The 17,771-nt window shown below is 36.4% G+C and overlaps 1 protein-coding gene across 1 annotated transcript in view; it reads left to right on the forward strand.

The window, feature by feature from the left end:
- Positions 1-17,771, forward strand: part of LOC149818509 (uncharacterized) — a 639,703-nt gene that overhangs the window by 233,048 nt on the left and 388,884 nt on the right. The window contains exon 6 of the mRNA XM_089986232.1: positions 12,994-13,013. Coding sequence (XP_089842358.1) covers positions 12,994-13,013 — 20 coding nt within the window. The remainder of the gene's footprint in view (positions 1-12,993; positions 13,014-17,771) is intronic.

Here is a 17,771-nt window from a genome sequence, read left to right on the forward strand (position 1 = left end):
CATAGTCTACTCCTGATGGGTTTTATGATTAGTGCAGTAGGGAGGACGAACAGATTTGAGCCTTTTATAGGCTGATTTAACTGATGCATAATATTGGGAAAGATTCTGATCACCCTGCTGCAACTGAAATATCTCTTGCTCAACTTACAAAATTCTACTGACATTTTTGTCTTGAGAGTATGTGTCACGTAATGAATCCCACATCTCCTTTGCAGTAGAATAGTAAATTAAGCCGTCTGCAATATGTGGCTGAACACTATTCATAATCCAAGACATAACAATGTCATTATCTTCCTGCCATGTGGCATATTTCCCAGTTTTCTCTGTTGGTTCCTTTTTTTACAAAATATGTTTTCGACGATGTCCTGACACAGACATCATAAAAGTCCTCGACCACCTTTTATAATTATTGTCGTCCAGCTTTACGGACGACCCATAAGAGAAGGGATTAGCAAAAGCTTTGTACTCTGCAGACACTTCAAACCTTTCTTCACCATCACTGGACTTTATTTCAGCCATGGTATTTCACTGCTGACAGTAGCTAGCTAATGAGCCAGATAATAATAATAACCAGAAAGTAATCACGAGCAAACTGATAGTAAAGAAATAGATTCCAGCTGAAATAAAATCCTTGTCTTGCAATATATATATATATATATATATATATATATATATATCACAGACGCCACCAGCAAGATAATAAATCTGATCACCACTATAAAAATTAATTTTAGATGACAAAAATTGATTTCACATCTGAACTTCAACAAAAATTAATCAGATCTGATTAAATCTGATTCCAACAACAGCAAGCACTACAGATTTAACGCCTACCACATCAACACGACTCTGATACAAGCAAATCTTATTCCAACGACAGCAAGCACTACAGATTTAACACCTACCACATCAACACGACTCTGATACGAGCAACAATCAGTCAACCACACCATTCAGATCTGATCCAACATCAACGCTCCACGCTACACGACATCCAATTACTGCACGATCTCAGATCTGCTCCACCCAATCACAAATTGATTGCTGATCTGATGCAACAAGATCATGATGTCAGATCTGCTCCACGCAATCTCCACATGATGGTAGATCTGATGCACCATGATCCATCAATATTACTGAGGCGTCATCAACAAGGAGCAAAAGAGGAACACACGATCTAAGGTGTCTGATCAGATCTGCATATTGTGTAGAACTAGTCAGATCCCAGGTCGTGAGAATGAGGAAAGAACCTAGGGTTTGATCAGAAGGAAGATCAAACAAACTAGATATAGGCTAGGAGGAGAGAAGAAGAAAGAAAAAAACTATGATAAAGAGGAAAGAAAGAAATTCAGCCTAGGAGTTAGATTCTCCCAAGAACGAGAGGCTTTGATACCATGTTGAAACTTGGTTTGAGAAAAGATAGAAAAGTACCTTCACGATTAGCCCTAATCACCCTTAAGTAGTGATTAGGGTCAATAAAGAAAATTACAAAAGAGACCATTAAAAGTTAAAATATAAACAAGACCAACTGATAACTTTTCTGATTTCCAATAAACCCCTCATGATAATAACTCTCAACTGTATATAAGTTATAAAAATAATGCAAAAGGGGTTATATGAAATTTAATCATCTTACCTAGGGTTTACACCAGAGTTACCAGTCAAGGAAGCGGGAGCGGGAAACGATACGAGAAGCGGGATCGGGAAGCGAGACACTTTCAAAAATTTAGGAAGCGGGGAAGCGTGGGACCACTAAGAAGAAAATTACGAACCGTCTCGGAAGCGACCAAGGAAGCGAACCGGAAGCGAGGGGGAAGCAAAAAAAATGAAAAAATGGGGAAGCGTGGGGGAAGAGAGGGGGAAGCGCGCTTCCCAAAAAAGGGGGATGCTTCCCCACACATTTCGGAAGTGCGACATTTCATGCTTCCGAAGCGCGCTTCGGGGAAGCGCGCTTCCCCTTTTACCTAGGCGCTTCCGGTAACTCTGGTTTACACTTTCTTCTTTTTCTTTGCTAACTCCATTCCAAAAGGCCCAATAGCAGTTCTATATCTTATGAGTTGGTCTAGTAGTGTGTCTCGATCCTCTTCGCTTTGAACAAGACGATTGACACAATCATATAAGTCATTCTTTATCTCCTCATTGGACTCGATATTTTTATACTTATAATATATGGCTGGATTCAAATATAGGTTTGTTGCATGCAAAGGTTTGTGCAATTGATTGCTCCACCTTTTATCGATTATCTCCCAAACCCAGCCGTATATTTGTTTATCATCACACACATTTACCTACTAAGTAAAAGAATTGAAAGTAACCATTATAGAAGCTAAGATAAAATGTAATTTACAATTAGTAGAATACAAAAAAATTAATTTATAATTATACTTTTATTTGTTCCATTCCACGATCCATTTTCTTGTAGATGTAACCCATAGCAGGCTTTTCATCGCTATCAACCAATCGAAGCATGTCAAACAAGGGGGCCATTGTTTTCATAGCACAACTCACTCTCTTCTAAAATTTTGAACTCAAAATCATGCTTTCACATCTTTTACCAACTGACGTTTTTGAAAAACTATTTTTTTCCCAATCATCTCTAAGAAATATGAACTTTAGGCATTTTTTCCAATTATATATGCTTTCTAGAGTAAAAAATGGCAAATTTTGTCACTGCAGGCCTATGTAAGTCTTTTTGTGTGTGTGCTATCATCATACTCAACACTTGAGAATGTTTGTAATGAATACCACCAATTGCCGTGCTTTTCCGGAAATGTTCTTCAACTCTTTCAATTATCCTATATATTCCAACATCATATCTATACAATGTGCAGCACAAAGAGTCCAAACTAAATGCTTTCTCTTATCCATAAATAATTTCCCTGCTTTCACATAGTTTGAGGTATTATCAATAACAACTTGAACCATATTCTCCTCCCAAACTTCAACAATATCATTCAACAATGCAAAAAGCAAATTTGCATCTTTTACTTCATTTGATGCATCAACTGATTTCAAAAACATTGTTCCCAAAAGGCAATTAACAAAAAAATTAATGAGTGTACACCCTTTTGTATCCATGTTTGGACCAATGCACTTTGTATTGGTCCAAGAACTCCTTCATTTTCTTCATTTCTTTATTCAAAAGTAGTTCTCGCAACTCGTGATATGATGGAGGCTTCATCCCTGGTTCAAATTGGCCTATAGCTTCAATCATACTGTAAAATGAAGGCAACTTTGTTGTATTAAAAGGTATTCCACCGTCATAAAATCACCTATTAATGTACTCGTACACTGTTTCTCTTTTTTCCTTTTTGAAGCAATTTTCAAACATAGTTTGTTTGTTTGCTTGCCTTCCTTTCTCTGTTGAATCACTTTGAAAGTATAGATCCATAGCCCTTTTGGTCTAAAGCCGAATGTACTACTCCCCTCCATCTATGAAACTGCATTCACGTCCTTCGCCATAATCGGAAGCTGAGAATAAACTTTCATTTCTTTCGTATATATTAACTGTCTCTCTCTTATTTTTTCATCTCTATTCTTCTTTGATTCCTCCATGTACTTAGAAAGTACTTGCTTGATTTCTACAATTGTTTTATCATAAGCCTTCACTTTTCTTCCAATCCCAAGTAGATGCCGTTTTATTTTATATATACATCCTTTATAAGTTCAACATTTAAGGTATGTCACAGAATTCAGATCTTGTTTATCCTTAATATAGGCCCACTCCCATGCTGGATCACCTGATTTTCTCTTAAAGTTCTGAATATGTTACTTGCTTGATTTCTGCAATTGTTTTATCATAAGCCTTCACTTTTCTTCCAATCCCAAGTAGATGCCGTTTTATTTTATATATACATCCTTTATAAGTTCAACATTTAAGGTATGTCACAGAATTCAGATCTTGTTTATCCTTAATATAGGCCCACTCCCATGCTGGATCACCTGATTTTCTCTTAAAGTTCTGAATATGTTCCAAATTTGAAAATGTGGACCCACTAGCACTTGCAGATGAAGTCCCCTTCCATTGTTCTAAAAAATGATAAGAATCTAAAAAAAGGCAACATCTAAATTTGCTAAATAAAAAGGAGTAAGCAACAAATAACATATCAGCAAAATATCAATTCATAATAAAAAAACCCTTAAGTTTTTTTTTGTAATTGCAGCACACATTTAATGACAACTTTAACAGGAGCAAACCCTAGGTTTTTTATTAACTATAAAAAAGTTTAGGTGTGTTTTTAACAATATTGAAAACTTAGATGTGTTTTTTATAATCAACCAAAATTTAGGTGTTTTTTTAAAATGTCCCCCAAAAAACATAGTTAAACCTAATTTGAGTTGGGTTCTGCTCATTATTTTATGCCTATCCTGATGTTTGGGTTTGGGCTCAGTCAGATACCAGACATGGATCCGGCCCATTGACTGCCCAAGATGAGATCTGTGAACTTATACCCAAACAAATGTTTATCTGTGCACTTATACCCTAACAAATGTATATCTGTGCCCACACATGCAACATTGGAAATAGCCAGTAACAAAAATTGGAGTGTGGCTGAGATTTGTTCGGATCACAGTAAATCTTTTTAGAAGAATTTCTAACTTGTCCGCACGGGAATTTATAGGGGATTTTCAAAAAATGATTGGTTTTCTTTCATAGAATCAGTAATTTAGAGAAAAAGTCAAAAGGAAATTTACAAAAGCCAACAAGCGAAAATGTTTGGTTTATAAGAGGAAAAAAAGAGAAAAACATAACTGCCACAACATAGATGAAAATATTATTCATGTCAGCATTGATCCCAATTTCATGGAGATACTCTTTACACTGGTGTATAAAGCAGAGCTACCGGAAGCTTCTTAGATAGGTGGGAAGCTCGCTTCCTGGAAACTCGCTTCAGAAGCGTGATACTCCTCGCTTCCGAAACTTGATGAGAACCTCGATTCTCCCATGCTTCTCCTATGCTTTCCACATGCCTCATATATTCTTCTTATATGTTCTCTTACTCAACTTTTCTTGTTTTTTATGTGTTTTCTCTCACTTTTCTCACTCACTTCCATGTGCTTTCTCTAAATTGGTAGTCATCATTTTTAGATTTTGTTATACATTTAATTCTTACACTAAAAAAACATGAAATTTAATATTCGTCACTTTTATTTTAGTTTTTATTTGTGTTTCATTTTGATTTTCATTCAATTCATATATTTCTTTTATTTATTCTTCGCTTCCCGCTTCCTATATATTTTAAAATTCATTGCTTCTCGCTTCCGCTTTCTGTATCGTTTCCCGCTTCCGTTTCCTAGTCTGGTAACCTTGGTATAAAGTGATCCTAATAAACGGATAATGTCTATTTAGTATAAATATGACACCCAACAGTTTGCTTCATCACTCTTTTTTTTTATAGGCAAGCCATCACTGAGCATTTGATCTTTCTAGATTTATATTCTGATCAAATATATCACACTCACATCATTGGAATCACACCACGGAGCCAGCCCAAACTGTGAAGTGTGAACTCAAAAGGACAGTTTAAAAATGTTAAAAAAAATGTGAAATGTTAAACAAAATGCTACCAAATAATGTCCCAAAATATGATGAAGAAAACCGTGGCACCAACAGCTTGAAACACTGAACACATTATTAGAATACTTTAATTCTTTTTCTTCACTTACCTTTGTTTATAAGGTTCATATGGAGAGTACAACTTTTAAGAGCGAGAGAGAGAGAGAGAGAGGTAGCGGTAGAGGGAGGAGAAGGTTGACCTTCTTCGGCTCTGCCCTAGCGAGAGAAAGGAGAGAGAACGGAGCGAGAGAGAGTGGAGCGAAAAAAGGGGAAAAATGACCCTTTTCCCCCTTTTATACATGTTGATAACAGTCAACGGAAAAAAAATACCGACCTAGGCTTATGCCGAGGCACCACCTTTGACAACTAAGCTTACCACTAACTAATGCTAAAATCCATAAGTACCCCTGAAAAAATGAAATGTACACATAAATAGAAAGAGGGGGTACCACACTAAATGTAATACACATATGATACATAAGTCTCATATGTGATTTAACATAAGAAGCGAGAATATAGCTGTAAATTCATAAAACGATATTAAAGGCAAAATATCACAATATTTTAAAAATATCATAAATTTATATATGTCATGATATTATCGTGATAATATCATGATATTATAAGTTGCCTTTTACTTTTTATTATATCTTAACTATGTTTTTCTTCTTTCTTTTGTTTTTTTACTTATTTTTTGTATTATGTGTTGCTTTTCTCACTTATTGCTACTGTTTTGAAAAATTTTTTAAGCACCAAGTTTATATTTATCAACCAAAATTAGAGAAATTGCCTTGCTAAGATATGTCCGAGACCGATATTTGTGACTATGATAATATATATTTTTTGTATTTATATAATGCATGTCTACCTATTTTATTGCTTGTTGATCATTGATTTATATTTTATACTACTGTGATATAAAAATTTCTAAAATATTGTTTATTCTGTTTGATGCCATTATTTGGGTTATTTCTTGATTCTTTCTTTCCTGTGTTCACTTATTCTCAACTTTTATGTGTTGCTTACTTTGTTAGCCTTCACATGACAGCTTTCAGATGATGAAGGTGAACCAAATGAGAGCAGCAGCAACAAAACCGGGGAAAATTCAAGTTTATGTGAACATAAAATCCTCACAAGTTTCTCCATTGATTCATGGTGCCAACAGATCATGAATCAACAAAACATCTCTGTGCTTCCTAATCTATTAAATGGATTCTGGGTTGCATGCCATTATGGAAGTGATAACTCTGATGCTCTATTATACAAGATTCAGACAAGAGCAATATTCTGCAAGGTTTTGTTAATTGTGCTTCATGAAGCAGACAGTATATTCCGAAGATTATTGGGAATGTCAAGCTCCGGTTGCAAGGACACTGTACTGAGCTTGCAAAATACTTCAAAATGGGCCACAGTGAAACCACTGGTTAAGTCTTACATCAAAAGTACATTGTATCTTCTGACTCAGGCTACAGATACACAGATAATTGTCTTCGTCCTTTCTCGGCTTAGAGATTCAGTTATATTTTAAGTTGCATTTCCGGTTTTGCTACAAAGGCTTAGCAAGGTAACTGTTGTTGAACAAGCTAGAATCTATTGAGAAGCAAAAGATATGCATATGTATGCGTAAACATGCACGGATGTGCCCCATGCTATCCATGTGCATGCTTGTATTTGTGTGCTGACGTTGTCATGTCTGTGTTTTTCCAAAAAACATGTTTGTTTTTTAGTTTTATGCTTTGTTCATTACATTAGGCCATTTCTACGGCAAAATCGTGAGACTTCTTTTAAATGCAATGAAGTTTCCAGGATCTATATTGCATGATCCTGCTGGTACAGCAGAAAGGATATATTTGGTATTTCTTTGGGAGAAAAGTTTTCTTTATGAGGAAAGACGTAGGGAACAAGGGGTTTCAGTGCTAAATTTTTTAATGAGCAAATGTGGTTATTTCACAAAATTCATTTATTGCAGATGGAAAACCCTTTTTAGGTGTTTGCATCTATTATTTCATAATAATTCATATTTTGAGAAAGGTTTTTTCCTTGTTTGTCTCAAAGTGCTTGTCCATCACATGGGAAGAGGTGTACTTAATCTGCCCGGAGGTCACATAGATTGGAACCCCTACAGTTAACTTATTATCATTATACATGAGATTGATTTGAACCGTTGCTGTTACACTCGGCTATTGCAAGGGCATTCTTGTGATGAATGTCTAATAACTTGTCACTTAATGGATTTTTATTATCTCATATGTGAGGTGATTGCAGATTGCCATCCACCTATGGGCAACTGGAGGAGGGAGAGTCTCTTTGGCAGCATTCTTACTCATCCGAAGCATGGTTCTGCAGTTAAATTCAGATTGCTATGATTCCTTCCTAACGAACATGTACATAACATTTTTGGCACACTCCAAATTTGTTGAACCGGAAAACATAAAACATATCCAGTTTCTTGCTGATTCTGTTGTGGAGTTGTACTCACTAGATATTGCTAAGTCTTACCAGAAGGCATCCATCCTTATACAGCACCTTTCCAAGGTTTTGTAGCATGCCCTCAAAACCAAGACGGAGGTCAGTTTTTCAACTCATGCATATCACAATTTTAAAAGCCAAATTAGTTTGCTAGTTATCGTGTCTAATTGTTCCTGCTTGTCCATCTATGCATAATGTAGAATATTGCAGTTATTGAATATATTAAAAAGTCTAAGATTTTAGGTTATTGAATATTGTAATATTATGCATTATTGGATGTTTTGGTACCCTTTTTGGTTATAGTATATCAAAAAGCTTAGCCTTTCAAGAGAAAATATTTATGTAGAACCTATATATATGAAATATGATGTTACAATATAAAGAAAATTCCTCAGATCTAGTAAACCATCTCCCCCCACTCCTTCACTTTCTCTCTCTGTGAAACTTGCTAGGCCCTTGTTTGGTGCCTTCTTTGATAATGGGAAACTCCTAATAATACTTAATATCCAAAAAAAGAAAAAAAAAATTCTGAAAGAACAAAAGCATAATTTATAATACTTGTACAGTGTAGTCGATTGAACCTCAACCTTGCGAAATTATGAACATTATGTATATAACAAACAAACCTTCTCATTTCCTTAAGAGTCATTGACACTTCCAATTCTGTAGATTGGACTGCAGAATTTGCAATTTGATCAAGCCACATGATCAAGATATAGCTGGATAGATGTCAGACACATCTAGGGATGTAACTGGGTTGGATGTGGTTTCAATGTAGGCATAATTGGATATAATTGATGTCACATGGACTCGGTTAGGAGGTCGATGCACCCGTGTCGACATGCCCCGACACGGGTGCGGCTTCAGACACGGGGCAGACTCGGTCAACAAGTGTTGGACTCGGTCAATGCATCGGGGCCGAGTCCGTCCACTTTATAGACTCGGTCAACTTTGACCAAGCCTATTTTTGTCCATATTTAAAATTTATTTTGGACTCGGGTCGGGTCCGATCCGGACCCGATCCGGATCCAAAATGTTTATCGGGGTCGGGGTCGAACCCTAAAGAGGCTACGCAAGGGGAGGGGCTTACGACAGACCCCTCCCCGCTGATCTTTCCCTCTCCCCCAGCCGTCCCTCGCTCTTCGTCCCCTTCAGTCTCGCCGGCGACCCAGACCCTGACGATCGTAGCCGCAGCCAGCCATCGGCGACCCCAGCCACCGGTCCTCTCAGGTATGCACTCCTCCCTCTTCCGTTCTTCTTCCCCTTCGTCCGGTAGGGGGCGGATCCCCCTGCCTCGTTCGTGTTTTCCGGCAGGGGATGGAGGCCCTGCTTGAGTTTATTTTTCAGCAGGGGGCTCCCGTGCCTCAGATTTGTTTTTCGACAGGGGGCTGCCCCTGCGTCAGATCTGTTTTTCGGTAGGGGGCTCCGCCCCCTGCCTCAGATCTATTTTCCGGCAGGGGGCTGCCCCCTGCGTCGGATCTGTTTTCCGTTAGGGGACTTCGCCCCCTGCCTCAGTTTATTTTTTGCCAGGGGGCGGAGCCCCCTACCTCGTTCATGTTTTCCAACAGGGGGTGGAGGCCCCTGTCTCAGTTTATTTTTCGGCAGGGGGCTCCCCTGCCTCAAATCTGTTTTTCGGCAGGGGGCTGCCCCTGCCTCAGATCTGTTTTTCGGCAGGGGTCTCCACCCACTACCTCAGTCGCAGGTTTTCGGCAGGGGGCGGAGCCCGCCTCAGATCTGTTTTCTGATAGGGGCCTCTCCCCCCTGCCTCAATGCCTTTGTTATTTTCTATCAGGCACACAGTTAGAGGGGTGGAGCTCTTGTTACTATTTTTTTGAAGTGTTTATTAACTTTATTTACATATTTTCTATTCACTTTTCACTTTTCAGATATAATGGCGAGTTCTAGTGGTGTCAATAGAGTTGGTTCAAGTTTAACTCTGAATTAGAAGTTTCTCAACCACTTTAGAGGCATGTGACAAAAGGGATAAAAAGCTAGTGGTGGTAGTGGTGGGAATGTGCAGTTTCGTTGTAATTTATGTACGATTGTTTTCACGGGTTCTTATACGCGTGTGAAAGCACATCTTTTGCATATTCGTGGTCAAGGAATTAGGCAATGTTCTGGGGTTGATAAGGACTTGTTAAAGCAATTAAAGAAAGAACAAGAGGAAGCTGAAAAGAAGAAAATTGCAGAGATGAGAAGCGATTCGAGCTTTTGAAGAAAAGAAAGATGGAAGGCAATAAAACAATACAAGGATCATTCAAAAACATGGCAAGAGCAGAAATTGATAAAAAGATTGGTCGATTCTTTTACTCAAGCTCAATTCTTTTTAATGTAGCTAGAAGTCCATACTGGAAAGATATGATTACATCTTTGACTAATTGTAATTTGAGTGGTTAACAGTTTTTCTTGCAGAGGAAAAAAATAGAATTGAAGACTTGTTAGAGACCAAAAATTTGCATGAAAACGTCATGGAGTGTCTATTGTTTCTGATGGGTGGACTGATATACAAAGGCGTCCACTGATAAACTTCAATGCTTACTCACTTAATGAGCCAATCTTTTTGAAGACTCTTGATGCATCTGGGGAGTATAAAGATGCTGAATATTTAAAGAGATTATTTGTTGAAGTGATAAAAGAAGTGGGTGAAGAAAGTGTGGTGCAAATCATTACTGACAACGCTTCAGTTTGCAATCGTGCATGAATGAATTTGGCAAGTGAAGATACGTATTCACATATTTTTTGGACTCCTTGTGCAGCACACAATTTAAATTTGGCACTTAAGAGTATATACAATCCATCAAAAGATAATGCACATGCACATGAAATGTGTTTATAGATTGAGGAAATAGAGCATGATCGAAATATTAGAAATTTTGTTGTAAACCATCATCATGCCCTTTCTATATTTAATCGGCATTCTGATCTCAAGTTACTGAAAGTTGCTGAAACTCGTTTTGCTTCTCATTGTTATGATGCAAAGAATTAAGCAACTCAAGAATGCATTGATGATGATGGTGGCTGATAAAGATTGAGATTTTTATCGCACTGAAGATGATGTTAATTCTCAAGCTATCAAAAAATGCATCTGTGATGATTTTTGGTGGGATAAAATTACACATTTTGTTGAATTTACAGAGCCTATTTGGGAAATGTTGAGAGAAGTTGACAGAGATATACCCATGCTTCATAGAATTTATGAAACGTGGGACAATAAGATTGAAAAAGTTCAAAGTATCATTTTTAAACATTAGAAGAAAGATGTTGCACTTGATGATTCAGAATTTTACAATTATGTACATTCAGTTTTAGTGAGAAGATGACATAAAAGCAATACACTTTTGCATTGCATGGCACACTCTCTCAATCCAAAATATTATGCAAAAAAATGGTTGACAACCGGTGTTGGTTGTGTTTTTCCAAATGAAGATCCTGAGATATCAAGGAACAAAATGATATATTTGGGAAGACTTTTTAATGATCCTCACATGTTTAAGGTTATAAATAGTGAGTTTGAAAAGTTCTTTACTGGAAGATTTGATTCTTTAGCAACACTCATAGCAAGGGACGGAGAAGATCCCCTTAATTGGTGGGCAACATATGGATCAGATACACCAAATCTGCAATGTCTTGCAATGAAGTTGTTATCCCAACTTGCTACATCATCGTGTTGTGAAAGAAATTGGACTCACATATGTTCAAATTCACAACATTAAAAGAAACAAACTCACTAGTAAAAGAGCAGAGGATTTGGTTTATGTTCACTCTAATCTACGATTAATTTCTCATCACACCAAAGATGAGTATATGTACTTTTTTTTCTTTTGTATTCAAAGTTCGTATTTAAATATTTATATTCAAAGTTTGAAGTTAGATACTAAGTTAGTCATATTTTGATGTAGTTGTGAACCATCTAAGTATTGAGATGTAAATCCAAAAGATTTTGACTTGGAGGGAGAACATGATTTGCATACTCTCAACATGGACTACCTCGATCTTGTTCTTCCCTCTAATTCAGACGATGGGGCAGATTTATGATAAGTTTTGTTGTTATCACACTCACAAGCTTCTTTATGTGTTATATTTTGGTAAGTTTGTGTTGTTACTTCAATAGAATTACTTTTTTATTTTTGCTGTAAAATTTACAATCTTATTATTAATTTATTGTTATATATATAATTATATATATATTTTTAAAATATATATAGCCGAGTCCCCGTCTTCAAAATTTTTGAAATTGTGCCGCACCTGTACCCGCACCCGTACCCGTACCCATACCCGTACCCGCACTTGCACCTGCACCCATGTGACATAGGATGTAACCTAATCAGACTTGGAGTTGGATGAAGAGATGGGTGAGAAAAGCCTTTAGCAAGCCAGATCCTATCAGCGTAATTTGTGTGTGTTGGTTCTGAACCATGATGCCATATGGTGATGTGCACTATTGTTTGCATGAATATAACCAGCAAATGTTAGATGTACCCCCCACAGACATGTTCAACATAGTTTATTTACTATATTATGAGGTTTTATCATGTCTAATATACCATAATCATAGTCACAATTATATATATATATATATATATATATATATATCGTGTGATAATATCAAGTGCAGAAAAGAAAGAAGAAAGGAAGGAAAAAAAGGAGGGAAGAAGGAAGAAGGAAGAAGGAAGAAGGAAGAAGGAAAGAAAACTGTTTTTCCTAGTTTTTTTTTTATTTTCGCATTTTATTTTTAAGTTCATAGATTTTCCTGGGATTGATTGAAAAATATATAATATCCTGATATTTTGCCTTAGCCGAGATATAGCCAAGACCGATATTTGTGACTATGATTATAATACAGTTTCAAAGATGGTGAAAAAACGAAGGCTCACAATTCATGAGGATAAAAAATGGTCTAAAATATCCTATTAAAATAAACTTTAATGCATAAAATGGAAAATAGAACATCCTAAAATGATCCAAAGGTTAGTTTTTGCTTTTAGAGGTTAGATCTGTGTAAAACAAGTGTGTACCACCATAAGTTATGGTGGTTCAGTACCACCATAGAAACACCATATCCATATACATATGTACACATGTGTACATGCATATATATATACACACCATTGTCACCGATATCGCTGATATTTTAAATATATCGTGATATTATCGGCAATTTCAAGCTTGCCGATAATATTGGGAATATATCGTGATATTTTCAAAATATCAACAAATAAAAAATATCACGATATTTTTGAGTTTTTTTTTTTTAAATTAAATTTGCATTTCTTATTTTTTTGTTTCTTTTATATTTTAAAACCTTTAAAACATGTTTCTTTATATTTTTGAAAGAAAAATAATACAAAACTTATTATTTTCTTAGGTTTTTTTGTTGTTATTTATATTTTTTCCAATTTTTTAAACTCCCATGATTTTCCCAAGATTTATCAACTTTTGAAAATCTCTTCGAGAAATACCCTCGCTGAGAAATTACCTTTAATGATACAGGTGACTATGATACACACATTTTAAGCCAGATATTATGTTGGATTTGGATTAGGATATAAAAAACTGAAAGATAGTCTGTTCTGATTAGCTAATTGGATATTGAAATTTATACTGAATCCCTCTAAATGGATTTAAGCCAGTTGAATATCCAACCCTCACATCCTTAAGCGACATCTGCATAAGACCTATTTAAATCTTTAGCCCTTTTTCTTCCAAAACTATCCTAGTGCCATGTTTATTTTGGCCAGGCTACACTTCACCCCATGGCAAAGGCTTGGCCTGATTGCCTAGGCATGGGCCCATCAGTTTCAGGCCCAAGCTAAGTCTGTCCTGCACCATGTACCCAGCTCAATACCCACCCCTTCTGGAAGAAAGAGACTGAGGTTGGGTCAGATGATGCACTTTGGTTTGACCCAACACCATTAGAGATTGGAAATCTTTAGAAACATGTTTCTATTCTACTTGACCAGCACAATGAAATTTCTCTTGTATCTATGTCCTTCAAACCAATCAGAGAGTTGATGAAATGGCGAACTTGGATTTTATGGTGACATATTTATTATAAATCCCCATTGATTTCATACAATTTATTTTTCATATATTTTTTTCCTGAAGGTGGTAGTATTATAACTTTATCCACTTGTATAGCTGAGGTGTATTATAGTTGTCTTAGAACATAGGAATATAATTTTAACTTTATAACCCTAACCTTGTTTCCTTCTTCTATAATTGTAGTAATATTTTATTTCCAGTTCCTATGATCTAGCATATATCTCATAAACTCCAAACAAAGGGTTTATATGATTGACAATAGAAACTTTAGAAAGTCCTTCAATTGTTTAGGAGTTGCTTCTCGCTAATAAAGCCAGATGATGCGGATAGATGGATATGTGTTTTGACTTTTGAGCTTCTCTCGATTCCTTGGGTTCTGGAACAATTTAAAAAAATGTGGCATGTTTAAGTCATTTTTAGTTTGAACGACCATCCCTGCTTAATTAGTGTCTTTGGGCTTTGTGACCCATGGCTTGCAATTAGCAAATTCAGTGACTGTGGGATCAACTTTGCAAACATCTTCAAAAACTACTTCAAATAACCAGGATTAACTCATTTTTTTCCAATGTGAAGTTTGAACGCTTTTTTTAGCCATCTACTTTCTTTGATGATGATGTCATCTTATCATTTTAAGAAAAAGTGAAATTTGGATATCAGAACTAACTTAAATGTCTTATAGTCAAAGAGCTAGGCAGTGCACACGTGCCAGCTTGCTGTGTGGCTCAGAAACACACAAAATAAATTTTCAAAATGAAAAGATTGATAAAAGGCTTTCAATATCTAGAAATTTTCTGAAATTATATGTTTTAACATTGTATGCAAAAAACAGTTATAGTATAATATGAAATTCAAGGTGGCTGTAATGTTAAGATTAACATCTTACACCATTACAAGATGTACGCTAATATTAGTAAAAATTGTGCACCTACTTGAGCACAAGATGGCACTGTGACATGCACCCAGGAAAGCAAACCGGCATATTTAACATAATATGAAAATCCATGACTCTGTAAATACATTTGTATGTGATGTTGATTGTTGAACAGAACCCAGGAATTCAAATAAAAAAAAGAAAGAAAAAGTTTCAATCACAAACATAACTTGCTATTCTCTGTCTTTATAGACTTTTTTTTATTAAGATCAAGCATACTTAGAAGCACCTAAGTGATGTTTACATGAGGTTTCCTGAGCATGACTTTTATCGCCTAGTGCTAGCACGTAGGTAGCCTTCCCAGTCAGTAAGCTGGCCTCACAATATGGGTATAGGCAGGGACCCATGTGAAATATAGATATTGTATTGATCTCATTTCTAAATCTTTGTCATTTTATTTCAGCACCATGAAATGTTCATGATCCAAAGTTATATTTTTTTACCAATTTGTCTCCTTTCACTTTATTCAACTAGAAACAGTTCTTTTACTTGTTTCCTGAAGTTACTCTGTGCTCTATTAGTTCAGAGCCCCGAGTGCAACAAAACTAAATCCCTTAGATTCTTTCACTAAAAGGTAAAGGAAAAAGTCCCTTTAGATAGAGACTCTTCAGAAAAAGGATCACCACCTCTTTGGGTATGCAAAGGCTAGTTCCTTTGTTCTTGTGTTGTTGTGCATGGCCAATGGATAATGTTGCATAGATTGGACGATCAATTACTTTCTTGTGCCACTGAGAAGACATTGGTGTAGATTTGGAAATGGTGGGTAATGACTATTTGGAGGCTTCTCAGAAGTAAAAGAAATACATGTTACTGTATGGATGGATTTATCTCACATGCAAGTTTATCACCTCCAATCACAAGTCATAAGGTCTTGGACCTTCATGGCGTGGCCTCATTGCTCTTTCAGGTATTTTTTATGAAGTTTTCCTTTAGCACAAACCCAAGTATTGTGTCTTGAAGGTTATAGAGGGTGTGGTTCTGCTCATCATGACAGAAATTGCATATATAAAGGGTTTATTGTGGGCAAACTGTGGGTGACACCAAGCTTACAGAAATTAATTATTATTTCATGTATGTGAAAGTTGCAAGTGAGAAAGTTTACCACAGTGAAGATAATGATGCTACACTTGTTAATTTGCCACTAAAAGAAGTCTGAAGTTTTTATAAGATGAATTCCATGTGCGTGAGCATTATTTTGCATTCTCAAGTGTGTTTCACTATGTTTCAGACAACTATCTGATTTGATATAGATCAGCTATGGGCGATTTCACAATTTCATCGGCCAACACTGCTAGGATCTATATTATGTTAATTATTGGAACTATTGCAGCATGGTTTGATGTTAATTGGAAAACCGACAACTTCTCTAGTTTCCTCTGCCCTGCTCTCATTCATGTTCTTATGGAATCAAGTCATTGAACCTAGAACGGTTCTTACCCTTCTTGAGAAATTCACTGTGATATTGTTGTTTCCCAAATATAGTGAGTGTTTTGCCTATTCCCCACAATTTTCTGCTTATTTGTTCATAATTGTGGTTGCAATTCTGTTTGTACACGAGATCCATATTTCTCTATCTTCTTTCTAATATTTTACATATTTTTCAGGATGGACTAAGGAAAATACAAGATTGGCAGTATGTAAACTACCTTGAACTTTGGGTTAAGTTTGTATGTGCTAACATCAAGGAACATGATCTTCAGAGTTTGCTATACTTGGCAATTCAGATGATAAATGGACTTGCCCATATGTTGCCTGGACCTCGTTTCTTTCCTTTGAGGCTAAAATGCATCCATTTGTTGAATAAGCTTTCACATTCTAGTGGCGTCTTCATTCCTGTGGCTTCTTTATCTCTAAGCTTTCTAGAATTGGGGGAAGGTGGCAAATCTGATAATAGTGCTCCAAAAGATTTTAATTTTTCAAGTATGTTGAAGGTTGGTTCAAGTGGAGAGACTACCTCATCAGTTTTCAGGATCTTCACTGTCTCGGCTCTCTGCTTTACTTATTAGTTGGTTACTTGTCTGACAGGTGCCAAAACAGCTACTGAAACTGAAAGCATACCATGAGCAATGTGTATGCTCTGCAGTTGAAACACTTTCAAAGCACTTTTTTCAATGGAGTTATCATGTATCTTTCCCTGAGTTGGCTTTTGTTCCACTCGTCAGCTTTAGAAAGTTTTGCAAAAAGACAACCAGTGAGAGCCTCAGACGTCTTGTAAAGCCATTCATGGATCAGGTAAATATTTTTGAATAAGCTTACATGTTTGACTTTGCGATAGCACGTGCTCAGAGTTGTGTTTTTTATCTGTAAATTGATTTTCTTTTGACCAACAATGTGAAACATTGCTCAGGGAATCCTTAGTACAACTAACTTGGGCTGACAGAATCTGTGTCACAAGGTTGCACCTACCCCTGACCACAATCCAAGTGCATAAGGTGAAGGGGCTCTGAACTTGGGGCAAGGGCACTTTGCTTCAATTCTACATCTACCCTTGCCACAATTCAAGATCATATGAGGATTTTGTACCTACATTTGATTATGTGGAACCAGCCCTGTCCACTTCATGCCGCTGCCACCTGAACAGCCTTAAATTGAATGGTCTAAGCTTGGAAGCCTGTAGTTCTAATGAAAGATTTGTTGGTTCGAGACAAGAAAAAAAATTGATGACCAATGCCGGTGTTTCAAAACCTAGCAAGCTCAGAACCCATCTTAGGATGCAGGAAGTGTAGCCAAACTTCTCCAGGTTTGTGCCTAGAGTTAGATGGACTTGGAAAA

This window comes from Nuphar pumila, chromosome 13 (assembly GCF_984573655.1).
Source record: "Nuphar pumila chromosome 13, dmNupPumi1.hap1.1, whole genome shotgun sequence".
Lineage (NCBI taxonomy): Eukaryota > Viridiplantae > Streptophyta > Magnoliopsida > Nymphaeales > Nymphaeaceae > Nuphar > Nuphar pumila.